The sequence below is a fragment of the Bufo bufo genome, chromosome 5 (genome assembly GCF_905171765.1).
Source record: "Bufo bufo chromosome 5, aBufBuf1.1, whole genome shotgun sequence".
Classification (NCBI taxonomy): Eukaryota; Metazoa; Chordata; class Amphibia; order Anura; family Bufonidae; genus Bufo; species Bufo bufo.
Window position 1 is genome coordinate 143,822,786 of NC_053393.1, and position 25,498 is coordinate 143,848,283.

General features: G+C 43.0%; 1 protein-coding gene across 3 annotated transcripts in view; it reads left to right on the top strand.

Annotated features, from left to right (window-relative positions):
• Nucleotides 1-25,498, top strand: part of CCDC178 (coiled-coil domain containing 178) — a 461,614-nt gene that overhangs the window by 98,746 nt on the left and 337,370 nt on the right. For all 3 annotated transcript variants that reach the window (XM_040433387.1, XM_040433386.1, XM_040433388.1), the window contains exon 12: nt 7,079-7,141. In XM_040433387.1, coding sequence (XP_040289321.1) covers nt 7,079-7,141 — 63 coding nt within the window. The remainder of the gene's footprint in view (nt 1-7,078; nt 7,142-25,498) is intronic.

A 25,498-nucleotide genomic window follows, 5' to 3' on the forward strand; every position in this document is an offset into this window, starting at 1 on the left:
ATAGTTATGGTGCAAACAGGAAGCATTGGTTAAGTATATTTTTATTGACTTTGTGTTTCTGGTTGAAATAAAACACCAGCCTATAAAGTTCAACCTTTACACCCTCCTCCCCAAAAGTCACATGGAAATTGGAAAACCCTCCCGAAAATGTAACTTTTTTGTGATACATTTTGAATTTATGTCTCAAGTAAATATACAGTAGTGTTCAAAATAATACCAGTCCAACATCAGTAACTTGATAAATCACTGTGTGTGGTAGAAGTGATATTTCTACATTGCAAATAATGTAATTGTACTGTTATTGTAGTAGAGTAATAGAAAAAAAAACAGACCCAAAAATTAGGATTTGCATGCCGCTCATTCTGAGTAATTTAATCATTACTTGAAAGGGGCTTCTTCAAAATAATAGAAATGAGGAGTTAAACTGGTGAAGTCATTCATTCCGTGTAATAACAGCTGTCAATTTAAGTTAGGAGGGTTGCAAATTTTGCACATGTTGGTTAAAGTGTATTTCCTTCTGAAATACTATGGGAAATGGGTTTCCCAGACATGGTTCTGATGAAGAACATACTTTGATTGAAAAGTTGATTGGAAACGGAAAGAATTGCAGCAAATTATAGGTGGGTTAAAAAAAATAAAAGAAGTAGTACTTATCACGGTCGGCGTGACTATCACATACGTGACGCAGAGGGAGGGAACAAGGAAGGCCCTGCCCAAGTGAGAGGGAAGGTGGTGACCCCTGATTCACCTAGCGGCTGGCACCTGGCTGCCCTGACGTCCCTAGACGGGTTCCTCACCCGTACGCCGATCACGTGCCTAAAGCCCTGGCTTTCCCTAAGCTGAGCCCTAGATAGTGAACAGGGCGGTGGGAACACTAGTCCGCACCACTAGCTCTAAAGGAAAACACCAAGGGAAGGACAGACAATACAAACTCAACATATAATCCCAGGTGGGCGACAACAGGAGACAACAAGAAGCCCAACAGGGATCCGGAGGGTAGCACTCTGGAACGACAACCAGGATTCACAACTCCAGTGGGTCAGTATAGATGTCCAGGCAGGAAGCTCTATAACTGGCAACTAGAGAAGTGTGAGGGGAGAATATAAGGAGGTTGGGAGTGGCAGACAAGAAACAGCTGAGGAGGAGAAGCTACGGATCCCTGATTGAGACAAAAAGGATAGCAAGGCAAACACAGAAAACAATCACTAAGAAACAACGTGATCTTTAGATATAGAGCGCGCAGCCACCCGCTGCGACCTCCTGACCCCGGCGTGGCTCTTGATACCCTCGTGACAGTACCCCCCCTTTCACGAGGGGCCTCCGGACACTCAGGACCAGGTCTCTCCGGATGAGAGGTATGGAAAGCCTGAATTAACCTGTTGGCGTTTACCTCTGACGCTGGAACCCACATTCTTTCCTCGGGACCGTAACCCCTCCAATGCACAAGATACTGAAGAGAGCGGCGGACCCGACGAGAATCAACAATTCTAGCTATTTGAAACTCCAGATTACCATCCACAATAACAGGAGGAGGTGGCAGTGGTGATGGTTCTAGAGGTGGAACATACTTCTTGAGTAATGATTTATGGAAGACGTTATGGATCTTAAAAGTCTGAGGTAGCTCCAGGCGAAAAGCCACAGGGTTAATAACGGCTACTATTTTATAAGGACCAATGAACCTAGGGCCCAGTTTCCAAGAGGGAACCTTCAACTTAATATTCCTAGTAGACAACCACACATAGTCATTCACTCCTAGGTCCAGACCTGGCGACCGTTTCTTATCGGCCATGCATTTATATTTACCACTCATCTTTTTCAAGTTAACTTGCACCTTCTGCCATACCGATGAAAGAGATGAAGAAAACCTTTCCTCTTCGGGAACCCCAGAAGACCCCCCCTCTTTGAAAGTACAAAATTGGGGATGAAAACCGTATGCACCAAGGAATGGTGACTTGCCAGTGGACTCCTGATAATGATTATTTATGGCAAACTCAGCTAATGGTAAATATGATGACCACAACTCTTGGTTTTCAGACACAAAACACCTTAAATATGTTTCTAGGTTTTGGTTGGTACGCTCAGTCTGTCCATTCGACTGAGGATGGAAAGCTGAGGAAAAGGACAAGTGTACCCCCAAACGGGAACAAAAAGCTTTCCAAAACTTAGAAATAAACTGGGTTCCCCGATCCGAAACCACATCGGAAGGGACCCCGTGAAGCTTCACGATTTCACTGATAAACACCTGAGCAAGAGTTTTAGCATTAGGAAGTGCGGGTAGCGCAATAAAGTGTACCATTTTGCTAAACCTGTCTACTACTACCAAAACAACTGTTTTACCCGCAGACAACGGTAAGTCAGTGATGAAATCCATTGACAGATGTGTCCATGGCCTATTGGGGATAAAAAGTGGCAATAAAGACCCTGCTGGACGTGTATGAGAGACTTTCGCGCGTGCACAAGTAGAGCAAGTAGACACGAAATCCATTACATCCTGACGCAACCTTGGCCACCAAAAACGACGAGATAATAGCTCCAAGGTTGCTTTACTACCCGGGTGCCCAGCAAGTGCTGAATTATGATGTTCTTTTAATAATTCAAGACGCAGGTTTAACGGTACAAACAATTTCTCTGAGGGGCAAGAGGCCGGGGCGTACAGCAGAGACAACCACTCCTCTTTGTAAAATAGGTACCGGATCACTAACATTACCCCCTCCAGGGAAACTACGAGAACGCGTCTGCCTTGGTATTTTTTGCCCCAGGACGATAGGTGATTACAAAGTTAAATCTGGTAAAGAATAGCGACCACCTAGCTTGTCTAGGGGTGAGACGCTTAGCCGATTCTAGGTACAGAAGGTTTTTGTGATCCGTAATCACCGTGACGGGGTGGATTGCTCCCTCTAAGAAGTGACGCCACTCTTTAAGCGCCAGCTTAATCGCCAACAGTTCCCTATTTCCAACATCATAGTTCTTCTCTGCAGAAGATAATTTTTTGGAAAAGAAAGCGCAAGGGCGCCATTTGCCAGGAGACGGACCCTGAGACAATACAGCCCCCACTCCCACCTCTGACGCATCTACCTCAACAATAAAAGGCTGGGAGACATCAGGTTGAATTAGAACAGGTGCCGAGGTAAACCTCTCTTTTAGAGAGGAAAATGCATTTTTAGCGGCGTCAGACCATTTGGAAAAATCAGTCCCCTTCCTAGTCATGTCGGTAAGGGGTTTAACGATCACTGAATAATTTTTAATGAACTTTCTATAGAAATTTGCGAAACCCAAAAACCGTTGTAGGGCTTTAAGGTTCTCAGGAAGATCCCAATCTAAAATTGCCTGGACCTTCCCAGGATCCATACGGAAACCTGAAGCAGATAATAGATATCCCAGGAACTGTATTTCCTGAACGGCGAAGACACATTTTTCAATTTTTGCATATAATTTATTCGTCCATAGGACCTGCAGTACTTGCCTGACATGCACCTCATGTGTTTTCAGATCAGCCGAATAAATTAAGATATCATCTAGGTATATGACTACAAACCTGCCGATGAGATGACTAAAAATATCATTAACGAAATGTTGGAAGACAGCGGGGGCATTGGTCAGACCGAAAGGCATAACTAGATTTTCATAATGCCCCTCAGGGGTGTTAAAGGCTGTCTTCCACTCATCCCCTTCCCTGATACGAATCATATTGTAGGCCCCCCTAAGATCAAGTTTGGAGAACCACCTAGCACCCGCAATCTGATTAAAAAGGTCAGGAATGAGAGGAAGAGGGTATGGGTCTCGGATGGTTATCTGGTTTAGCTCACGGAAATCTAGGCAAGGACGCAGGCCCCCATCTTTCTTTTTAACAAAGAAAAACCCTGCAGCCACGGGTGAAGAAGAGGGTCTGATGTGTCCCTTAGCCAGACTCTCGGAGATATAATCTTTCATGGCTTGTCTCTCGGGACCCGAAAGATTATACAACCTGGACTTGGGTAATTTTGCACCGGGAATCAGGTTAACCGGGCAATCATAAGGACTATGAGGTGGTAGCTTCTGACAACCCTTTTCAGAAAAAACGTCCTCAAAGTCCGAAATAAATGTAGGTAGGGAAGCTATGGAGGCGATTAAGCAATTGTTATTTAAGCAATTCTCTCTGCAATGCTCACTCCACTCCAATATCTCCCTGGCCTGCCAATCCACCACTGGATTGTGCGCTACCAACCAGGGGAGACCCAATACCACAGGAGAGGGAAGGCCCTCCAGAACGTAACATGAAAGACACTCATTATGGTGGTCCCCTACCCGAAGGTGTAAATTATGAACAATGTGGGTGAGGTTTCTCTGAGACAGAGGAGCCGAATCTATAGCGAATACGGGAATAGGTCTCTGCAGCGTGCAGAGAGACAAACCCATAGTGCGGGCAAAATGGGCATCTATCAAATTTACCCCTGCTCCACTGTCGAGAAAAAAAGAAATAGACTCCGTCTTAACACCAAAAACAATAACCGCTGGTAACACAAATTGAGATGTTCGTATGGAGGAAACGTATACCCCCCGGCTGACATCCTCCGCACAGCCTGGGGTTAGTAGTTTTCCGACGGTCTTTTGTTTTTGAGAAAAGAGGGACAGACATTAATGAAATGACCCTTCCCCCCACAGAAAAAACAAGCCCCCCCCCTGCGGCGAACCTCAGGAGGACGGACCTGACGAGAAGTTCCGCCTAGCTGCATAGGCTCATCTAAGTCAGTACAGACTAATTGTTGTTTGGGAGAGGTAACCAATTGCTCAGGAATTTTCGATCTCTCCCTAAGACGCCTATCTATTCTGATAGAGAGGGACATAACAGCATCAAGGGAAAGGGGGGTCTCATACAGCGCCAGTGCATCCTTAACCCTTTTAGATAACCCAGAGCAGAACTGACTCCTGAGAGCCGGGTCGTTCCACTGAGTATCCGTAGCCCACCTACGGAACTCTGAGCAATATTCCTCTGCTGACCGATCTCCCTGTAGGAGTCTCCGTAACTTCGACTCAGCCAGGGCGACTCGGTCAGGGTCATCATATATGAGACCCAAAGCCCCAAAAAATCCCTCCACTGACCGGAGAGCCTGGGAACCAGGGGGTAACGAGAACGCCCAGGATTGTGGGTCCCCCTGAAGCAGGGAAATGACAATCCCTACCCGCTGTTCTTCATTACCTGAGGAGTAAGGGCGCAACTTAAAGTATAATTTGCAGGCCTCACGGAACGTCGCAAATTTGTCCCTTCCCCCAGAAAATCTGTCAGGAAGAACAACCTTGGGTTCTGTAACTACCTGGTTACCCATAGCAACCGCTGGGGGTGCGGTCTGCTGCATTTGCTGCTGTTGTTGGAGGACAGACGACTTCAATCCTGCCACCTCCAAAGACAGGCCTTGAAGCTGTTTTGCCAAGGCAGCAATAGGATCCATATTGGATTCTAAGTAGAGAAAAAAAACAACAAAAAAAAATTATTATTATTTTTTTTTTTTTTCTCAAAAAGTAAAGGCCAGTTATAATATCACGGTCGGCGTGACTATCACATACGTGACGCAGAGGGAGGGAACAAGGAAGGCCCTGCCCAAGTGAGAGGGAAGGTGGTGACCCCTGACTCACCTAGCGGCTGGCACCTGGCTGCCCTGACGTCCCTAGACGGGTTCCTCACCCGTACGCCGATCACGTGCCTAAAGCCCTGGCTTTCCCTAAGCTGAGCCCTAGATAGTGAACAGGGCGGTGGGAACACTAGTCCGCACCACTAGCTCTAAAGGAAAACACCAAGGGAAGGACAGACAATACAAACTCAACATATAATCCCAGGTGGGCGACAACAGGAGACAACAAGAAGCCCAACAGGGATCCGGAGGGTAGCACTCTGGAACGACAACCAGGATTCACAACTCCAGTGGGTCAGTATAGATGTCCAGGCAGGAAGCTCTATAACTGGCAACTAGAGAAGTGTGAGGGGAGAATATAAGGAGGTTGGGAGTGGCAGACAAGAAACAGCTGAGGAGGAGAAGCTACGGATCCCTGATTGAGACAAAAAGGATAGCAAGGCAAACACAGAAAACAATCACTAAGAAACAACGTGATCTTTAGATATAGAGCGCGCAGCCACCCGCTGCGACCTCCTGACCCCGGGTATAACGGAGTCAGACGTGGCTCTTGATACCCTCGTGACAGTACTTAGCTCGCCAATCCCTGCTACTATCGTTCCAAAGCTTAGTAGGACCTACTGGTTTCTGTGTCTTGATCCCATCTCAACACCAGGAGATGCCCGCTCAGCCAGTCAATGGCCACTGCAGATATCCACCTCAGCCAATGATTTGCCAAGCAGGCATCTCCTGGTATTTCCTCTGTATCGAGACTGGGCTAAGAGGTAGAAACCTACAGGACCAGGTAACCATCGGAACGGGGGCATCGGGGATCGCCTTTTCTCTTTAAGCCACTCTGAGCCTTTTGCATACATTTTTTTTCCAATTGGGCAACACCTTTTAAAAAAGGACCTTTATGAACTTATGTTTTATTTCAACCAGAAGCACAATCAAAGCTGAACAGACAATTCCTGGCATTTTCTATATGTCGTAATGGTAACATGATGCATTGGCATGATGTGTGAGGTATCACTTTTTTACATTTTTTTGTAACCAGTTGTATACAGTTTTCTTGCACTGAACAACCCCTTAAACTTAGGCATGTTTACACTGACATTATGCATTTTTTAATAGGGTTTCCAACTTTTCATCTTTTTGTTGGCAAGAGTAACATTAGCCTGTTGCACTGTTTTTACCATCAGTGAGATCCATCCATTATAGCTTCATTATGAATGGAAGCCATGACACCAGTTCAAACAGAATCTTACAAAACCCCATTTCAAAACTACTTGACATAGATGTGTTTTCTACTTTTAAGATATTTTTATGCAAGACAATTTGCAAAGTTGCTTCATTTTATCTTTTAGGTGCTTTGGATCTATACAAGAATTTTAACACAAAACTGTGCATTGTCTTTACTTTTTTTCTTACCATTTTCTTGTGACGTCTACAATATTAGATTGTAATTTATATATATTTTTTTATTTCTGAAGAACCTAGCAGATACACTGAGGAAACAAACTATTGAAGAAGTGAAAACTGCACAATTGACACAGGTAAATCCTAATTGCCATGCCCCACAGTGACTCAAATATGGTAAATGCATTCTTATATAAACTAAACTTGCAGATGAATACAAATCAAGTAATTGTTGAAGGGGTTCTCCAGGCTTTTAATATTGACGACCTATCCTCAGGATAGGTCATCAGTATCAGATTTGCGGGGGTCTGACACCCGGCACCCCCGCCCATCAGCTGAATGAAGGGAAGGCGCACCTCGTGTACGCGTGCTGTCTCCCTTCTCTCTTCCAGCTCGCCGCTGCTATGTCTATGACGGGAGACTGCACGCGTGCATGGTGCATGCCTTCCCTTCATACAGCTGATCAGCCGGGGTGCGGGTTGTCGGACCCACACTGATCTGATATTGATTACCTATCCTGAAGATAGGTCATCAATATTAAAAACCCAGAGAACCCCTTTAACTAAAGCAACTCAATAAAACAGCAGAAATTTTAATCAAACTTCAGTTCTAGAACTACTTCTTTTGCTTTTTGCTTAGAAATTAAGGCAGGGTCTGGACTACTGTACTCAAAGTTAGTTTTTATTATAAAAACTTACAAAATAACATAATAAATTGCCATGTATAATGTGTTTCGGGGGTCGTTTGCCTACTTCAGATACCTGATGAAAGAGGCAAACTGCCCGAAATGCGGTCTTTATACAGTGTACAGCTCTGTGCTTAGTCTGCTTAGTCTGTCCTCTTCAAACAGCTGATCGGTGTGGGGTGCTGGGAATCGGACCCCTACCGATCACATATTGATGACCTATCTTGAGCATAGCCCATTAATATTAAACTCCTGGAAAAATCCTTTAAGTGAAATATGTCTAGATAAATAGCTTACCTTAATGAACCTGTTGTGATATCACAGCAGTTCCTTGATGTCGCAATATCTTATCTGACTGAACCAGGTGTGACATCACTTGTGTTGTCACAGTAGATGACTTGACTGAATCATTTGTCATGTTACAGCCTGACCGAACTAGCTGTGATATTGCTACAGTTAGCCACAGTACCACAGCTGTAATGTCACAGAAGCTAACCTGACTAAAACCAACTTGTGATGTCACAAATTGCTAATCTTACTGAACCAGTTGTCACAGCAGTTAGCTGACCGGATGTAACGGTCACGTCCACACACACACAGGGGGAAGGGTAGTGACCACTGCGCTCCACCCTCACCCCTGGCCCTGCCTACTTGCCTCACGAGTCCTGATGACAGGGGACAACTGGACGGCAATCCCTAACTTAGGATATGTGCAGGGAAGACAGACAAGACAAAATACGGAACATGAACGGACCGGGTCAGAACCAAGAGAGCTACGCAGTACAACGGATTAAGCAAAGAATGGTCAGGAGAAGCCGGGGTCAAATACCAGGAGAGTAGCAAAGTACAAGAGGAGTCCTAAGAGAGTAGTCAGGTGGGAGCCGAGGTCACAATACCAGGATGTATGCGCAGTACAGGAGGAGCAGGCAGAGGATCGTCAGGGAACAGGATCAGGTAAATATTCAGAAGTCCAACAAATAGCCAGGAACCTAGAAATTAACAGGCAACCTGTAGCCAGCAGGCTGCCTGTATTTATAGTGGGGAGTGAGGGTCATGTGACGTGGCCAGCATCACATGACCGACAGACCAACCAGTCGAGCACCGAGTGATCAGCTCGGCGCTCAAGGCAGACTAGGAGCTGGGAGCCACCCAGCTAGTAAAGCCGCCCTGGGAATGAGGTCAAACACAGAACCTCATTCCAAAAGCTAAGCAACAGTTCTGCGGGCAATGGGGGACCGAGTGCACCTTCGGAACCCCGTGACACCGGAACACAGTTATGATATCACTCCAGCTTACCTGACACAAAGCCTCAATATCTTACTTGACTGAACAAGTTGTGATGTCACAGCAATTACCTGATTAAAATCCACTTGTGATGTCCCAGGAGCTTATCTGCCTGAACCAGTTGTGAGGTCATTGGAGTTAACTGATCGGAACACTGTTGTGATGTCATTAGAGATGAGCGAAGTTTGGTAAAAATTGGACTCGAACGATTCACCAAAGTTCGTCAAGAAATTTGATTTGTTCCAAATTAATTTGTCATGAATAGCAATACATCTGGTATACCCAGGCCACTCTTCCTAATCATTTATCGCAGGGGACTTAACTGTGTAAGGCCCCAAGATTCAAGTAGTGGCCCCATGACAGAGTGGGGACGGTGGAAACAGCAGCAGCAGTAATGGCCCCATGACAGAGTGGGGACGGTGGCAGCAGCAGTAGTGACCCCATGACAGAGTGGGGACGGTGGCGGCAGCAGCAGTAGTGACCCCATGACAGAGTGGGGATGATGGCGGCAACAGCAACGGTAGTAGTGGCCCCATGACAGAGTTGGGACGATGACAGCAGCAGTGGCAGTAACAGTGACAATAGTGGCTCTATGACAGAGTGGGGACGGTGGCAGTGGCAGTAGTGGCCCCATGACAGAGTAGAGATGGTGGCGACAGCAGCAGCGGTGGCAGTAACCATGACAAAAGTGGCCCCATAACAGGGTGGGAAGAGGGGGCAGCAGAAGTGGCATTAAGGCTGTGTTAACATCACTGTTTCTGTTCTTCTGATCTGTCAGGAGAACATAAAACAACAAAAACAATCCTGTATTTTGAGCATCTATAAACCAGTATTTGGTCAGTAATTGTAAGCCAAAAACAGAAGTGGGTCCAAAACGGAGATAAAATGTAATAGAATTATTTGCATCTCATCTGTGTTTTTGACCCACTCCAGCTCTTAGTTTACAGATTCTGATCAAATACTGATGCAAAACACTGACTAAAAGAACGTATTAGCTACGTCGAATGTGGGTCGAGTTGGTGGAGCGATTTGTGTGGTACATTCTGATAACCAACAAGACTCCTCTGTGCAACCGCCCCTGTTTGATGACTATATTATATGGCAGCTACTTTTAGGCTACTGTTCCTTCTGTCAATAATCCATCTGCCATATTTGATCCATCCAGCACTTTCAGCTGTATTATCGTGAGATTGGAAGTTTGGGAAAACTTAACACCACTTAGGTGCATAAAGAGTTTACTAAAACTATGATAAAGGATATATATTAAGACCTACAAAGATTAAGTAAAGTGGCAGTCACCAAGTCATGAGACAGATGGGTGGCCTCCATCGACCACTGCCCAACATGGCACTCGGCCGATGCCCATATGATACAAAGAGAGGTTGTTATGCAAGCGGGTGTGGACCCATTGCACCACTGACTGGCTGTACTCTGGAGGGGTGTGACTAAGCAACTACCTGGTCTACCTGGTCTTCACTAGAGCCTCTGATGGAGAGGATAGGCTTGGGCAGTAGTTGCCAGGTGCCACTCCAGAGCTGTCCCCGAGTCAGTGGCAGCTGACCAGGGGGTCAGAAATACAGGTGCAAGCACTGTGGGGAAGGAAGTGGTCAGGAAGTCCAAGGTCAGGGCAGGCAGTGATCAAGCAAGGTCCGTAAACGAAGTCCAATGTCAGGGGCAGGAGGCAAACAAGCAAAATCAGATAATTCCAAAGCAGGGTCCGGTACATAGCAAAGCAGAACTACAAAAACACCTTCACACACAGAACTAGACAAGCTAGTGACCACGAGTTGCTCAGGCATCTTCCTGGGGTAGGAAGCGCCTTTAAATACTTCCTGCAATTCAGCCATAGGCTGGTAAGACAGAGGGCGTGTACGTGCTGCCTCACAAGGGAGGAGAGACACACACATGCAAGCCCTAACAAACAGTGCAGGTCTCCAGCAGTAAGTAAACTCTGGCATGGAGCACAGATGCAACAGTTAAAGGGGTTGGCCACCCTAAGTATCAAAAATCCAAAGTGCCCTAGACAATAGCCAAAACCATGAAGTATTTCTATCATGTGACATGTACTGGCTGTATATCATTTTTGTAACCTGTTCAGCATGATGCGGCTCCCTGGAGGAGGTTCCTCAGACCGGCTGTGTGGGAGGAGCAGCTGTAAAGTGAAAGTAAATATCCCAGCATGCATTGCAGCAAGCACTTTCAGAGGAGCAGTCACATGACATCCCGCCCACCTGTGTTTCCATAGAGACAAGAGCCCCTCAGATATTATCAATTACTCAGTGAATAACTGCTGTACAGACATAACAATAGGAAGTACGCCCCAGCCCCAGCAGCACACAGGAATATGATGCTAATGTATTATACATATGTTACTGGCGGGGAGGGAGGGGCCCTGTTCATAAACTTGCTGTAGGGCCCGGTCATTTCTAGTTGCACCATTGGATTTAAGCCATGAACAAAATGAATAGAGGGGGGAATTTATAGTTCCCTTGTTTCTGAAAAGTGGCGTTAAAAAGTTGCAAACTATGTTTTTGCGACTTTTTAACTGTGCCTTAAAAAAAAAAAAAAGGGTGTGACAATGGCAGGGAGGGGGCGTGACCAGTCGCCCCAACAAATTTATATTCATTTCCGCCAGTTTTATGACACAAATGAAGCCAGAAATCCACGGCAGCTCTGAGCCGTCATAGATCTCTGTTTAGGTGCACGGACTGCCGGAGGAGGGGCGCTGTTGAGCGGGGGACAGATCTTTGTTGCACAAGAACTCTGATGAATAAATTTGTAGAAATCGATCTGCTGACATAGAGAGGAGCCTCCAGTCTATCATCACACGACAAGGCTACTTTCACACTATCGTTAGCAGGCTGTTCCCCTGCCAGATCTGTGCTAACGCTAGCCCACGAGTGCCGCCGGAAGTCCGCTCCGGCCCCATTCACTAATGTCCAGCACGCTGCATTTTTTGTCCGGCCGCCTCTCAGCATGTTTGTCCTGCTGTGGCCGCATCTCCGACTCGTCCCCATTAAAGTGAATGGGGCCGGAGCGGACTTCCGGAGGCACTGGCGAGAGCAGGACAGGAGGGGGGCGTGGCGAGAGCAGGACAGGAGGGGGCGTGGCGAGAGCAGGACAGGAGGGGGCGTGGCGAGAGCAGGACAGGAGGGGGCGTGGTGAGAGCAGGACAGGAGGGGGCGTGGCTGCCAATAGCAGGAAAACCAGGCAGATCTGCTTAAGAATATATATTAGTAAGTGTAATATCTCCCTACTTTCTTAATAGTTTTAATAAGTGCTAACAGAGTGGCCAACCCCTTTGAGCTACCTGCTGCCCATCCTTGTCAGCACGGCGCATGGCAGCAGGAGGGAGAGAGAGAGGCTGTGCCTGCGGGTAGGGGCACCAGCGCTGGCACGGATCGCTGGGCTAACAGAGGTGATGGTAGCAAGACATCTTACCTGATGATGTCTTCAACCGAGCCCCGCTCTCTGTTCCAAAACTACGTGTTTTCTACTGTCCTAGCCCCACCTAAGTAAGTTAGTACGCATGTACAGTTACCTCAATCTGCAGAAATGTGGCCAGGTATCGGACATCTCTAAATACAAGTGAGGAACAGAAGTATTTAAACACCCTCCGATTTTGCAAGTTTTCCCATTTTTCCGTGGTCTTCCGGGTCATTTGGTGTTGCTGAGCTCACCGGTGCGTTCCTTCTTTTTAAGAATGTTCCAAACTGTTGTTTTGGCCACGACTAATGTTTTTGCTATCTCTCTGATGGGTTTGTTGTGTTTTTTCAGCCTAATGATGGCTTGCTTCACTGATAGTGACAGCTCTTTGGATATCATCTTGAGAGTTGACAGCAACAGATTCCAAATGCAAATAGCACACTTGAAACGAACTCTAGACCTTTTATCTGCTCATTGTAATTGGGATAATGAGGGAATAACACACACCTGGCCATGGAACAGCTGAGAAGCCAATTGTCCCATTACTTTTGGTCCCTTAACAAGTGGGAGGCACATATGCAAACTGTTGTAATTTCTACACCGTTCACCTGATTTGGATGTAAATACCCTCAAATTAAAGCTGACAGTCTGCAGTTCAAGCACATCTTGTTCGTTTCATTTAAAATCCATTGTGGTGGTGTATAAAGCCAAAAATTTTACAATTGTGTCAATGTCCCAATATTTATGGACCTGACTGTACATGTACTATTCTCAATTATTGGTTCAGTATTTGGTCCAATATGTGATAACATATCCAAAATAAAAACTTATACATAAAGTAGGTTGCACTTTATGAATGGTCCGCATCTTTGTTCTTAACACATTACATAAACAATGGCAATCAATCATCATAGTCTTGGATGGCCTTTGTCACGTGATAATACTATAACATCACTTCCTTTAGTTACTCATAACACATTGTGGTGTAAAATAAAAACATCTGCTTGAATATATTTTCATTTGTAGATATTGTCTTCAATATAAACCTTTTTAACCAGCAATTTCAATTTAATTATATACCATTGATTATTGATAATAGCAATTAACACCATTAACATTATTATTACACATTTATTCAGAAATCTTGTAATATATCCAATGTTATATATTGGTTCATACTCTATATCATTTGGTATTTTGTTTGCAGATGTACCCAGTTTCCCTATGTTTTATAATTAATTAAGCTTTGTCCCTTTCCATAAGAACATGCAGTGAGGCGGTGATCCCGTGAGCTAATCCCATTACAATATATACCGTATTTTTCACTTTATAAGACACACTCTCCCCCCCCCCCCCCCCCCTCCAAAGTGGGAGGAAAAAGTCAGTGCGTCCTATAAAGCAATAGTGCAGAAAATCAAGCTGGCCAGCAGTATCGCAGGAGCTTTTACTTAGCCTACCCCTGATCCTGCGATTTAAGTATGGGGCGAGCGGCGTCAGTTAAACATTCAGTTAAACTGAATGCCGCCAGCCCACATATCCCTAATATGTAGCTGCCGCCTTCGTCCGCTCCATAGAAGAGGAGGAGAGAGTAGAGCAGTTCTCCTTCTCCTCTGCTCTGCCGCCCACATATACTGCTGATTGGTGGTGAGCGCAGGCGGGAACTGCCACCTCCACCAATAAGCCTACTCCCTCCCTCCAGCCCGGCTACAGAGCACCGCTGATGTGAGATAGGAGGAAGCAAGACGTTTTAGTGGCCTCCGTTGCCCTGTGCTATCCCCTGCACTGTCACCTAAAGGCCCTGGGTGAGTGACAGCTCAGGGGCCGACTTAAAAATTAACTGTGTGTTAAATATAACTATAACCCCCTCAGCCATAGGATAGGAATGAACCCATGTACTGCAGCACATGGGTGTATTCTTAAGGATGAGGGAGGTTATAGTCACATTTAATTTAAACACGTCAATTTCAGTAAAGTCTCTGGACAGTGTTAATATTAAATGTGACTATAACCTCCCTCATCCTTAAGAATACACCCAAGTGCTGCAGTACATGGATGCATTCCTATGAATGAGGAGGGTTATAGTCATATTTAATAAAAAAAACAGGCCAATTCCAGTATAGTCCCTGGACATTGTTAATATTAAATGTGGCTATAACTCCCCCTCATCCTTAAGAATACACCCATGTACTGCAGTGTCCATGGTTGTATTCTTTAGGATGAGTGGGATTATAGTCACACAACAGTGCATCATCCACGATCTCCCAATTATCCTCATAACAGTGTCATCTGCAGATCCACAATAACAGTGTGAAATATTCTGTTATTTGGTTCAAAATATGTTTTTCCTATTTTCCTCCTCTAAAACCTAGGTGCGTCTTATAAAGCGAAAAATACAGGTATATAATCACAATATACCTGACAAACATACTGAGTGTCTATGCCATATCAGGTGTATACCCAGTGAACACACATCCTAAAAGGCAAAGAAAAGCTTCTTTCTTCATAGAGGTGGCTTGTAGTTAAGGGGGGAGCAAAAGGAGTTGTCTTAGTGTCCTGTGTTGTCCACCTTTTCTCCTCCCTCCCCTCTATGTCATCTAAGTCTACCCCTCCTGGTTGGGCTGTGTGATCCTCCCTCTAACAGTCATTGTCTCTGTATGAGGTCAGATCACTGGTCCACATATTATGAGTAACAAACATAACATTCAACATATAATTAAACAGACATAGAAACAGACAGACCTAAAGGCCTCCGTCACACACACATTTAGTTCTTTGAACTCATAAAAGAAATCCCTTGGAGCTCCAATAAAACAAAACACCCCTGTGCATTCTACAATACACATAAACCATTATACAAATGTAAGTGGTTACTCTCCACACAGTCAGTACCTCAATTTATACATTCACTTTTTCCTTGCTGTTAATATGCCTTATTGTTAGTGTGCACACATGCCACTGGCTATCTTGCATTCCTTTGTCGTGACGTCACGGGACAAGTACCCAGCTTTCTTGTAACTCAACAAAGCATCCAGACACAGCTATTCATTGCTTCCAGGAACATCTTATAAACTAAATTGCCCATTCTTCTTATAGAAACATAGAATGTGTCGGCAGATAAGAACCATTTGGCCCATCTAGTCTGCCCAATATACTGAGTACTATGGATAGCCCCTTGCCCTATCTTATATGAAGGATGGCCTTATGCCTATCCCATGCATGCTTAAACTCCTTCACTGTATTTGCAGCTACCACTCCTGCTGGAAGGCTATTCCATGCATCCACTACTCTCTCAGTAAAGTAACACTTCCTGATATTACTTTTAAACCTTTGCCCCTCTACTTTAAAACTATGTCCTCTTGTAGCAGTTTTTCTTCTTTTAAATATTCTCTCCTCTTTTACCTTGTTGATTCCCTTTATGTATTTAAAAGTTTCTATCATATCCCCTCTGTCTCGTCTTTCTTCCAAGCTATACATGTTAAGGTCCTTTAATCTTTCCTGGTAAGTTTTATCCTGCAATCCATGTACTAGTTTAGTAGCTCTTCTCTGAACTCTCTCCAAAGTATCAATATCCTTCTGGAGATATGGTCTCCAGTACTGCGCACAATACTCCAAATGAGGTCTCACTAGTGCTCTGTAGAGCGGCATGAGCACCTCCCTCTTTCTACTGGTAATTCCTCTCCCTATACACCCAAGCATTCTGCTAGCATTTCCTGCTGCTCTATGACATTGTCTGCCTACCTTTTAAGTCTTCTGAAATAATGACCCCTAAATCCCTTTCCTCAGATACTGAGGTTAGGACTGTATCACTGATTTTATATTCTGCTCTTGGGGTTTTACGCCCCAGGTGCATTATCTTGCACTTATCAACATAAAATTTTAGTTGCCAGATTTTTGACCATTCCTCTAGTTTTCCTAAATCCTTTTCTATTTGGTGTATCCCTCCAGGAACATCAACCCTGTTACAAATCTTTGTGTCATCAGCAAAAAGACACACCTTACCAGCGAGGCTTTCTGGAATTTCGCTGATTAAGATATTAAACAATATGGGTCCCAGAACAGATCCCTGAGGTACCCCACTGGTAACAAGACCTTGGTCTGAATATACTCCATTGACTACAACCCTCTGTTGCCTGTCCCTCAGCCACTGCCTAATCCATTCAACAATATGGGAGTCCAAGCCCAAAGACTGCAATTTATTGATAAGCCTTCTGTGTGGGACAGTATCAAAAGCCTTACTGAAGTCTAGATAAGCGATGTCTACTGCACCTCCTCCTCTATTATTTTAGTCACCCCATCAAAAAAATCAATAAGATTAGTTTGACATGATCTCCCTGAAGTAAACCCATGCTGTTTTTCATCTTTCAATCCATGGGATTTTAGATGTTCCACAATCCTCTCCTTAAGTATGGTTTTCATTAATTTCCACACTATTGATGTCAGGCTTACTGGCCTATAGTTGCCCGATTCCTCCCTACTACCTTTCTTGTAAATGGGCACAACATTTGCTAATTTCCAATCTTCTGGGACGACTCCTGTTGCCAGTGATTGGTTAAATAAATCTGTTAATGGTTTTGCTAGTTCACCGCTGAGCTCTTTGAATAGCTTTGGGTGTATCCCATCAGGCCCCTGTGACTTATTTGTATTGATTTTAGACAGCTGACTTAGAACCTCTTCCTCTGTAAAGACACATGCATCAAAAGATCCATTAGTCTTCTTTCCTAACTGAGGTCCTTTTCCTTCATTTTCCTTTGTAAAGACTGAACAGAAGTATTCATTGAGGCAGTCAGCTAGTTCTTTATCTTCTTCCATATACCTTCCTTCTTTTGTTTTTAATTTTGTAATTCCTTGTTTGTTTCCTTTTTTCATTTATGTATCTGAAGAATGCCTTATCACCTTTTTCCCCTGACTGAGCTAATTTCTCTTCTGCCTGTGCTTTAGAAGCTCTTATAACTTGTTTGGCCTCTCTCTGCCTAATCTTATAAATTTGCCTGTCATCCTCGTTTTGTTTTTGTTTATAATTCCTAAATGCTATCTTTTTGTTTTTAATGATTTTGGCCACTTCTGAGTACCACAGTGGTCTCTTCCTTTTTTTTTTTTTTACTGACAAGCCTAATGCAATTTTTTGTTGCCTTCAATAGTGCCTCTTTTAAGTAGTCCCAGTTCCAATCTGATAGGGACTCGTATACCACTAATCTAATTTTAGAAAAGTCAGTTTTTCTAAAATCTAAAACTTTTGTTTTTGTGTGGTGTGACTCACTAGATCCCAAGCTTTCCCCTACAGTAATATCAGATACCAAATTCCCATTTGTGAATACTAAATCTAAAATGACCTCCTTCCAGGTTGGCTCCTCAACTACTTGCTGTAGAGATAATCCCAGTAGGGAATTTAGAATATCTGTACTCCTGGCAGAACTAGCTATTTTGGTTTTCCAGTTTACATCAGGAAGATTAAAGTCTCCCATGATAACTTCCCCTTTCAATGTCATTTTAGCTATTTCCTCAACTAGTAGATCATCTAATTCTTTGACTTGGCTAGGTGGTCTATATATCACACCTACACGAGTTACCTTATGATTATCAAGCTGCAAGGTAACCCAAACTGACTCTAAATTGTTCTCGCTAACTTGTATCAAATTAGATTTTATGCTGTCTTTCACATACAGGGCCACCCCTACCCCCTTCCTGCCTTCTCTGTCTTTCCTGTATAGAGAGAACCCTGGTATTGATATATCCCAGTCATTACTCCCCTTGAACCACGTCTCAGTAACAGCCACTACATCTATATTCTCAGATGCCATTATAGCCTCAAGTTCATTGATCTTATTCCCTTAACTGCGAGCATTTGTAGATAAGAATCTGAGCTTGTAATTTCTTAACCTTTGTGCTACTGGCATCTTCTGGCATTGTTCCGTGGGGCAGTCGGACTTCTGGATTATCACTCTTTTGCCCCCCTTTCCTAGTTTAAATGCTCCTTAGCAAATACTTGGAACTGTTCACCGAGGACATTCGTTCCTTTGAGAGAAAGATTCAAACCATCTTTCTTGTACAGTTCTTTTCCATTCCAACAAGAGCTAACATGAGACACAAAGCCAAACCCTTGGTTCCGATACCATTCACCAAGCCATACATTGAATTCCTTAATGCGCATCTTCCTGTCATGCTGAAGGTTATGCACAGGCAAAACTGCAGAGAATGAAACAGTTGATGCAACCTCCCGTATATCCTTTCCAAGTGTGTGAAAAGCTTCTTTCACCTTTGAAACCTCATTACAAGCCAGATCGTTTGTCCCAAGATGGACAATAACATCCACTTCCCTTTCCTGCTTTGCTTGCCTAACAATATTAAGGATCCGTTGTCTATCCCTGCTAGCGGTAGCACCAGGGAGACATCTCACAACACCATTCTCCTCAAACTTCACACCTCTTATGATGGAATCGCCCACCAACAGCTGCTTACTATCAGTCCTCACCTTCTCCTTTTTGTCTTTGGCGGCAGTCTTGCATACTTTAGGCATGGGAGATGATTGTTTCTGAACCATTGTGCTTGAGCCATCCGCCATGTTGCTCTTGCACTCTGAAAGTGCTGCCAATGAATTATGGAGAGCCACAGACTGTGGGACATGTCTTCTATCCACAACTCTCAGTCTGCCAGAACCTACAGTAACCCATCTTTCATTTCTAGGGGGCCTCTGTGGCAGTTGCATTGCAATGTTCTCAGCCTGAGTTTGTTTAATGGTTAATGGTTCTTTTCTCTCCTACAAACAGAAAATTATACAGACAGATGCAAAGGCAATTATTCAAGATAGAACAGCAGAAGAGATCCGGCGGTTACTGACAGCCGGATCCCTGCTGCATCCACCAGCATCGTCGATAACGCTGATGCTGGTGGATTAACCCCTCATATGCCGCGGTCAGCACTGACCACGGCATATGGGAGGTTTGCGCTCCCTCACCCAATACATCGAGTCCCTGCGCTGCTGTGGCCAAGCCATTCCAAGGGTCGGGGTCTGTCATGTACGGAAGCCTAAGAGGCCCAGCCCCCAGGCTGGGTCTCCTAGGCAACTGTTAGCGTCTTACAGTGTAAGACACTAACAGTTCAATACAGCACAATACAGATGTATTGTGCTGTATTGAAACAAGGATCAGACCCTGTCCCATAGTGGAACAAAAAATAAAGTGAAAAAAAATAAAGTTAATAAAATGAAAGTTTTACAAAAAAAAGTAAAAGTTTCAAGCTAAAAAAAAAAACAAAAACGTCCTTTTCCAAAAATAAAGTAAAAAAATAGTAAAAAAAAAAATAGGTAAAAGACATATAGAAATATTAGGTATTGTCGCGTCCGTATCGACCAGCTCTATAAACATATCACATGACCTAACCCCTCAGATCAACACCATAAAAAATAAAAACTGTGCTAAATTAAAAAAAAATTGTCACCTTACATCACAAAAAGTACAACAGCAAGCGATCAAAAAGGCGTACGCCCACCAAAAAAGTACCAATCTAACCGTCACCTCATCCCGCAAAAAATTAACCCCTACCTGAGACAATCGCCCAAAAACTGAAAAAACTATGGCTCTCAGACTATGGAGACACTAAAACATGATTTTTTTTTTTGTTTCAAAAATGAAATCATTGTGTAAAACCTACATAAATAAAAAAATTGTATACATATTAGGTATCGCCGCGTCTGTGACAACCTGCTCTATAAAAATACCACATGATCTAACCTGTCAGATAAATGTTGTAAATAACAAAAACGGTGCCAAAAAAGCTATTTCTTGTTACCTTGCCTCACAAAAAGTGTAATATAGAGCAACCAAAAATCATATGTACCCTAAACTAGTACCAACAAAACTTCCACCCTGTCCCGTAGTTACTAAAATGGGGTCACTTTTTTGGAGTTTCTACTCTAGGGGTGCATCAGGGGGGCTTCAAATGGGACATGGTGTCAAAAAAAACAGTCCAGCAAAATATGCCTTCCAAAAACCGTATGGATTCCTTTCCTTATGCGCCCTGCCGTGTGCCCGTACAGCAGTTTACGACCATATATGGGGTGTTTCTGTTAACCCTTGCTTTGTAACTGGAAAAAAAATATTAAAATGGAAAATCTGCCAAAAAAGTAAAATTTTGAAATTGTATCTCTATTTTTCATTAATTCTTCTGGAACACCTAAAGGGTTTACAACGTTTGTAAAATCAGTTTTGAATACCTTGAGGGGGTGTAGTTTCTAGAATGGGGTCAATTTTGGGTGGTTTCTATCATGTAAGCTTCACAAAGTGACTTCAGACCTGAACTGGTCCTTAACCCCTTAAGGACTCAGCCCTATTTCATCTTAAAGGGAACCTGTCACCAGTTTTATGGTGTCCTAACTAAGGGCAACATAAATAAGTGACTTCTCTTAGCAAAATGCTGAGTCACTTTCTTTAATTGACCCAGTCAATCTGCCAACATCTTGTATTGAAAAGCTCCAGCTGATAATGATGAGTCATGAATATTTATGAGCTCCTGACTCTCTCCGCCTACCTGCTGCTGATTGACAGTTATTTTCCATATGAATCAGCAGGTGGGCAGGGGAGTGGCTATAGCTGTTAATTAAATAAACGCTGGACTCAATGACATCACACTGGACTCCAATCAGCTCATTAGCATTCGGCATGTGGCATCTTTGTGTGTATATTATGAGGTAACCATCTGTCACACCAGTAAGTGAATACATCTAAGGTACTTTTTAGTAGTTAATGATGGTATATAATTAGTTAGATTATAGTCAAATATCCACATGACAGGTTCCCTTTAAGGACTTGGCCATTTTTTGCAAATCTGACCAGTGACCTAAGAAACTACACCCCTCAAGGTATTCAAAACTGATTTTACAAACATCGTTAACCCTTTAGGTGTTCCACAAGAATTAATGGAAAATAGAGATACAATTTCAAAATTTCACTTTTTTGGCAGATTTTCCATTTTAATAATTTTTTTTCCAGTTACAAATCAAGGGTTAACAGCCAAACAAAACTCAATATTTATGGCCCTGATTCTGTAGTTTACAGAAACACCCCATATGTGGTCGCACACGGCAGGGCGCAGAAGGAAAGGAATGCCATACGGTTTTTGGAAGGCAGATTTTGCTGGACTGGTTTTTTGACACCATGTCCCATTTGAAGCCCTCCTAATGCACCCCTAGAGTAGAAACTCCAAAAAAGTGGCCCCATTTTAGAATAGGGTAGCAGTATTGTTGGTACTAGTTTAGGGTACATATGATTTTTGGTTGCTCTATATTGCACTTTTTGTGAGGCAAGATAACAAGAAATAGCTGTTTTGGCACCGTTTTTATTTTTTGTTATTTACAACATTCATCTGACAGGTTAGATCATGTGATATTTTTATAGACCAGGTTGTCACAGATGCGGCGATACCTAATATGTATACTTTTTTTTATTGATGTAAGTTTTACACAATGATTTCTTTTTTGAAGCAAAAAAAATCATGTTTTAGTGTTTCCATAGTCTGAGAGCCATAATTTTTTTGGGCGATTACCTTGGGTAGGGTATGATTTTTGCGGGATGAGATAACGGTTTTATTGGCACTATTTTGGGGTGCGTGTAACTTTTTGATCGCTTGCTATTACACTTTTTGTGATGTAAGGTGACAAAAAATGGTTTATTTAGCACAGTTTTTATTTTACATTTTTTACGGTGTTCATCTGAGGGGTTAGGCCATGTGATATTTTTATAGAGCCGGTCGATACGGACGCGGCGATACCTAATATGTATACCTTTATTTTTATTTATGTACGTTTTACACAATATAATTTTTGAAACAAAAAAGAAAATCATGTTTTAGTGTCTATATTCTGAGAGCCATAGTTTTTTCAGTTTTTGGGCGATTATCTTAGGTAGGGTCTTCATTTTTTGCGGGATGGGATGACGGTTTGATTGGTACTATTTTGGTGGGCAAACGCCTTTTTGATTGCTTGCTGTTGTACTTTTTGTGATGTAAGGTGACAAATTTTTTTTTATATAGCACAGTTTTAATTTTTTATTTTTTACGGTGTTCATCTGAGGGGTTAGGTCATGTGATAGGTTTATAGAGTCGGTCGATACGGACGCGGCGATACCTAATATGTATACCTTTTTTTTCCCTCTTTTTTTTTACCAATTTTTTTTACTTTATTTGGGGAAAATGATGTTTTTGTTTATTTTTACTTGAAACTTTTACTTTTTTTGGGGAAAACTTTTTTTTTCACTTTATTTTTTGTCCCACTTTGGGACTTGAACTTTTGGGGGTCTAATCCTTTACAATGCATTCCAATACTTCTGTATTGGAATGCATTGGCTGTATGAGTAATACAGTGTGTATTACTCATACAGCTTCCGGCCTGTGAGATCCAGGGGGCTGGATCTCACAGGCTCGTCACCGGAAGGCAGCGCAATGCCTTCCTTAGGCATCGCGCTGCCTTCCATGCCATCGGGTCCCCCCTACAGCCGCATGGGGACCCGATGGCACCGCCGACCACCGCCGCCGCACCAGGTAAAAGCCGCAAACCGCAGGTGCCTGCTTAATGATTTGAGCAGGCACCTTGTTCCGATCACCCAGGCGGCAGTGATCGGAACAACACATGACGTACCGGTACGTCATGGGTCCTTAAGGACTCGGGAACCATGCCGTACCGATACGTCATGGGTCCCTAAGGGGTTAAAAAGTTGCTTTTTGAAAATTTCTGAGAAATTTCAAGATTAACTTCTAAACTTCTAAGCCTTGTAACGTCCCCCAAAAATAAAATGTCATGCCCAAAATGATCCTAACATGAAGAAGACATATGGGAAATGTAAAGTAATAACTATTTTTGTAGGTATTAATATGTATTCTAGAAGTTGAGAAATTGAAACTTGGAAATTTGCAGTTTTTTCCAAATTTTTGGGAAATTTGGTATTTTTTTTATAAATAAAAATTTATTTATTTTACTCCATTTTACCAGTGTCATGAAGTACAATATGTGACGAAAAAACAATCTCAGAATGGCCTGGATAAGTCAAAGCGTTTTAAAGTTATCACCACATAAGGTGACACTCAGATTTGCAAAAAATGGCCTGGTTCTGAAGGTGAAAATGAGCCTGTTCCTTAAGGGGTTAATCATTATATGAGGGATATCCCATATTATATACAAAAAAAATCTGAGAATGTTAATACAAGGCACTTACTAATATATTGTTATTGTCCATATTGCTTCCTTTGCTGGCTGGATTCATTTTTCCATTACATTATACACTGCTCGTTTCCAAGGTTACGACCATCCTGCAATCCATCAGTGATGGATGTGCTTGCACATTATAGGAAAAAGCACTGGCCTATGTGTGCTCACACAGTCCCGGTGACCAGAGAGACCGACACATTTTTCTATAGTGTGCAAGTATGGCCACCGTTGCTGAATTGCAGGGTGATCGTAACCATGGAAACGAGCAGTGCATAATGTGATTGAACAATGAATCCAGCCAGCAAAGGATGCAATATGGATAATAACAATACATTAGTAAGTGGCATGTATTAACTTTCTCTACATGATAAATGCCACTTGCTGAAGTGACACAACCCCTTTAAGTAAACGTATAAGTGCAGTTTTCTCCCCCCCCCCATACACATGCTGCACATGAAAGACAGGAAACTATAATTTATCTTCATTCTGTTTCTTCATGTGTATAATCTGTATTAAACCAAAGAAAAACAACTAACAATGCAACATTTGAAGTATCAATCACTTATTTAACTCATCACTACATTTTCTCTTACATCAGCATACTTTTAGTTTCCCTGACCCCCTTTTTTGAACTATGCAGACTTAAAACCAAAATATGTTGTTACCCATACCAACTTCTACCAAGTGCAGAATCTGGGAGAGGTTAGCAGCTTACATGAATGAACAAGTCAAAGCCCTACTTAAAGGGACCCACACTTTTTCCTTAACCCTTATTTTTCCCTAACTTTTTAACTCCATGAATATCTAAATTTTTCCAGTCTGTAATGCAAACCATGGATCTATTGCACCAGTGCTCTAAAATCTTCAAAATACACAGATGCATTTTCATGATGTTTCCTAAACATCTGGGCACTCTTCCTTAATAACTGTTGGATAAACTCCAATATCTACAATGGGCAGACTTTCAATTACCCAAGTTCCTGCAGACTATCAGACTGTGTCAATGATCTCTTTGTATATATATTAATCCACTTGCAGAGATCCCATGTGGCATCTTAAACTGTAACCCTTCCCTTGTGTAATGGATGCCCGGGATCCCATCCATAGACAGCCAGACCATACCAACTCTTTGTATCATTTAATAAACAATACGCGTATTTTTGCCCAAATCCCATTTCTGACACCAAATGTATTATCGTGAGATTGGAAGTTCGGAAAAAAATAGACTTAATACCACTTTGGTGCATAAAGAGTTTACTAAAACTACGATAAAGAATATATATAGATACACAAAGACAATGATTAAGTAAAGTGACAGTCACCGAGTCATGAGATAGATGGGCGTGCTCCATCGACCAGTGTCCAACATGGCACTCTGCCAGCGCCCATATGATACAAAGAGAGGTGATGGTAGCAAGACATCTTACCCTAATGGTGTCTTCAATGAAGCCCTGTTCTCTGTTCCAAAACTAATGGGGTCATTTATCAAACTGGTGTAAAGTAGAACTGGATTATTTACCCATAGCAACCGATCAGATTTCACCTTTCATTTTCCAAAGAAGCTGTCATAAATGAAAGGTGGAATCTGATTGGTTGCTATGGGCAACTAAGCCAGTTGTACTTTACACCAGTTTGATAAATGACCCCATAAGTGTTTTCTACATTCCTGGCCCCTCCTAGCCCTATCTAAAGGTTAGTAAGCATGTACGTACAGTTACTTTATTTTGCCAAAATGTGGCCAGGTATCAGACATCTCTAAATAACATCATGAAGTTAAAGGGGAAGAACCAATTAAAAACCTTGCTTTACATCTGCCCACCTGGCTTTAACCCAAATACAGGGAGATATTTGACCCCAGGCGGTGTGTTCTGTAATGCACTTACGTGTGTGGGGCTGCATGCTCTA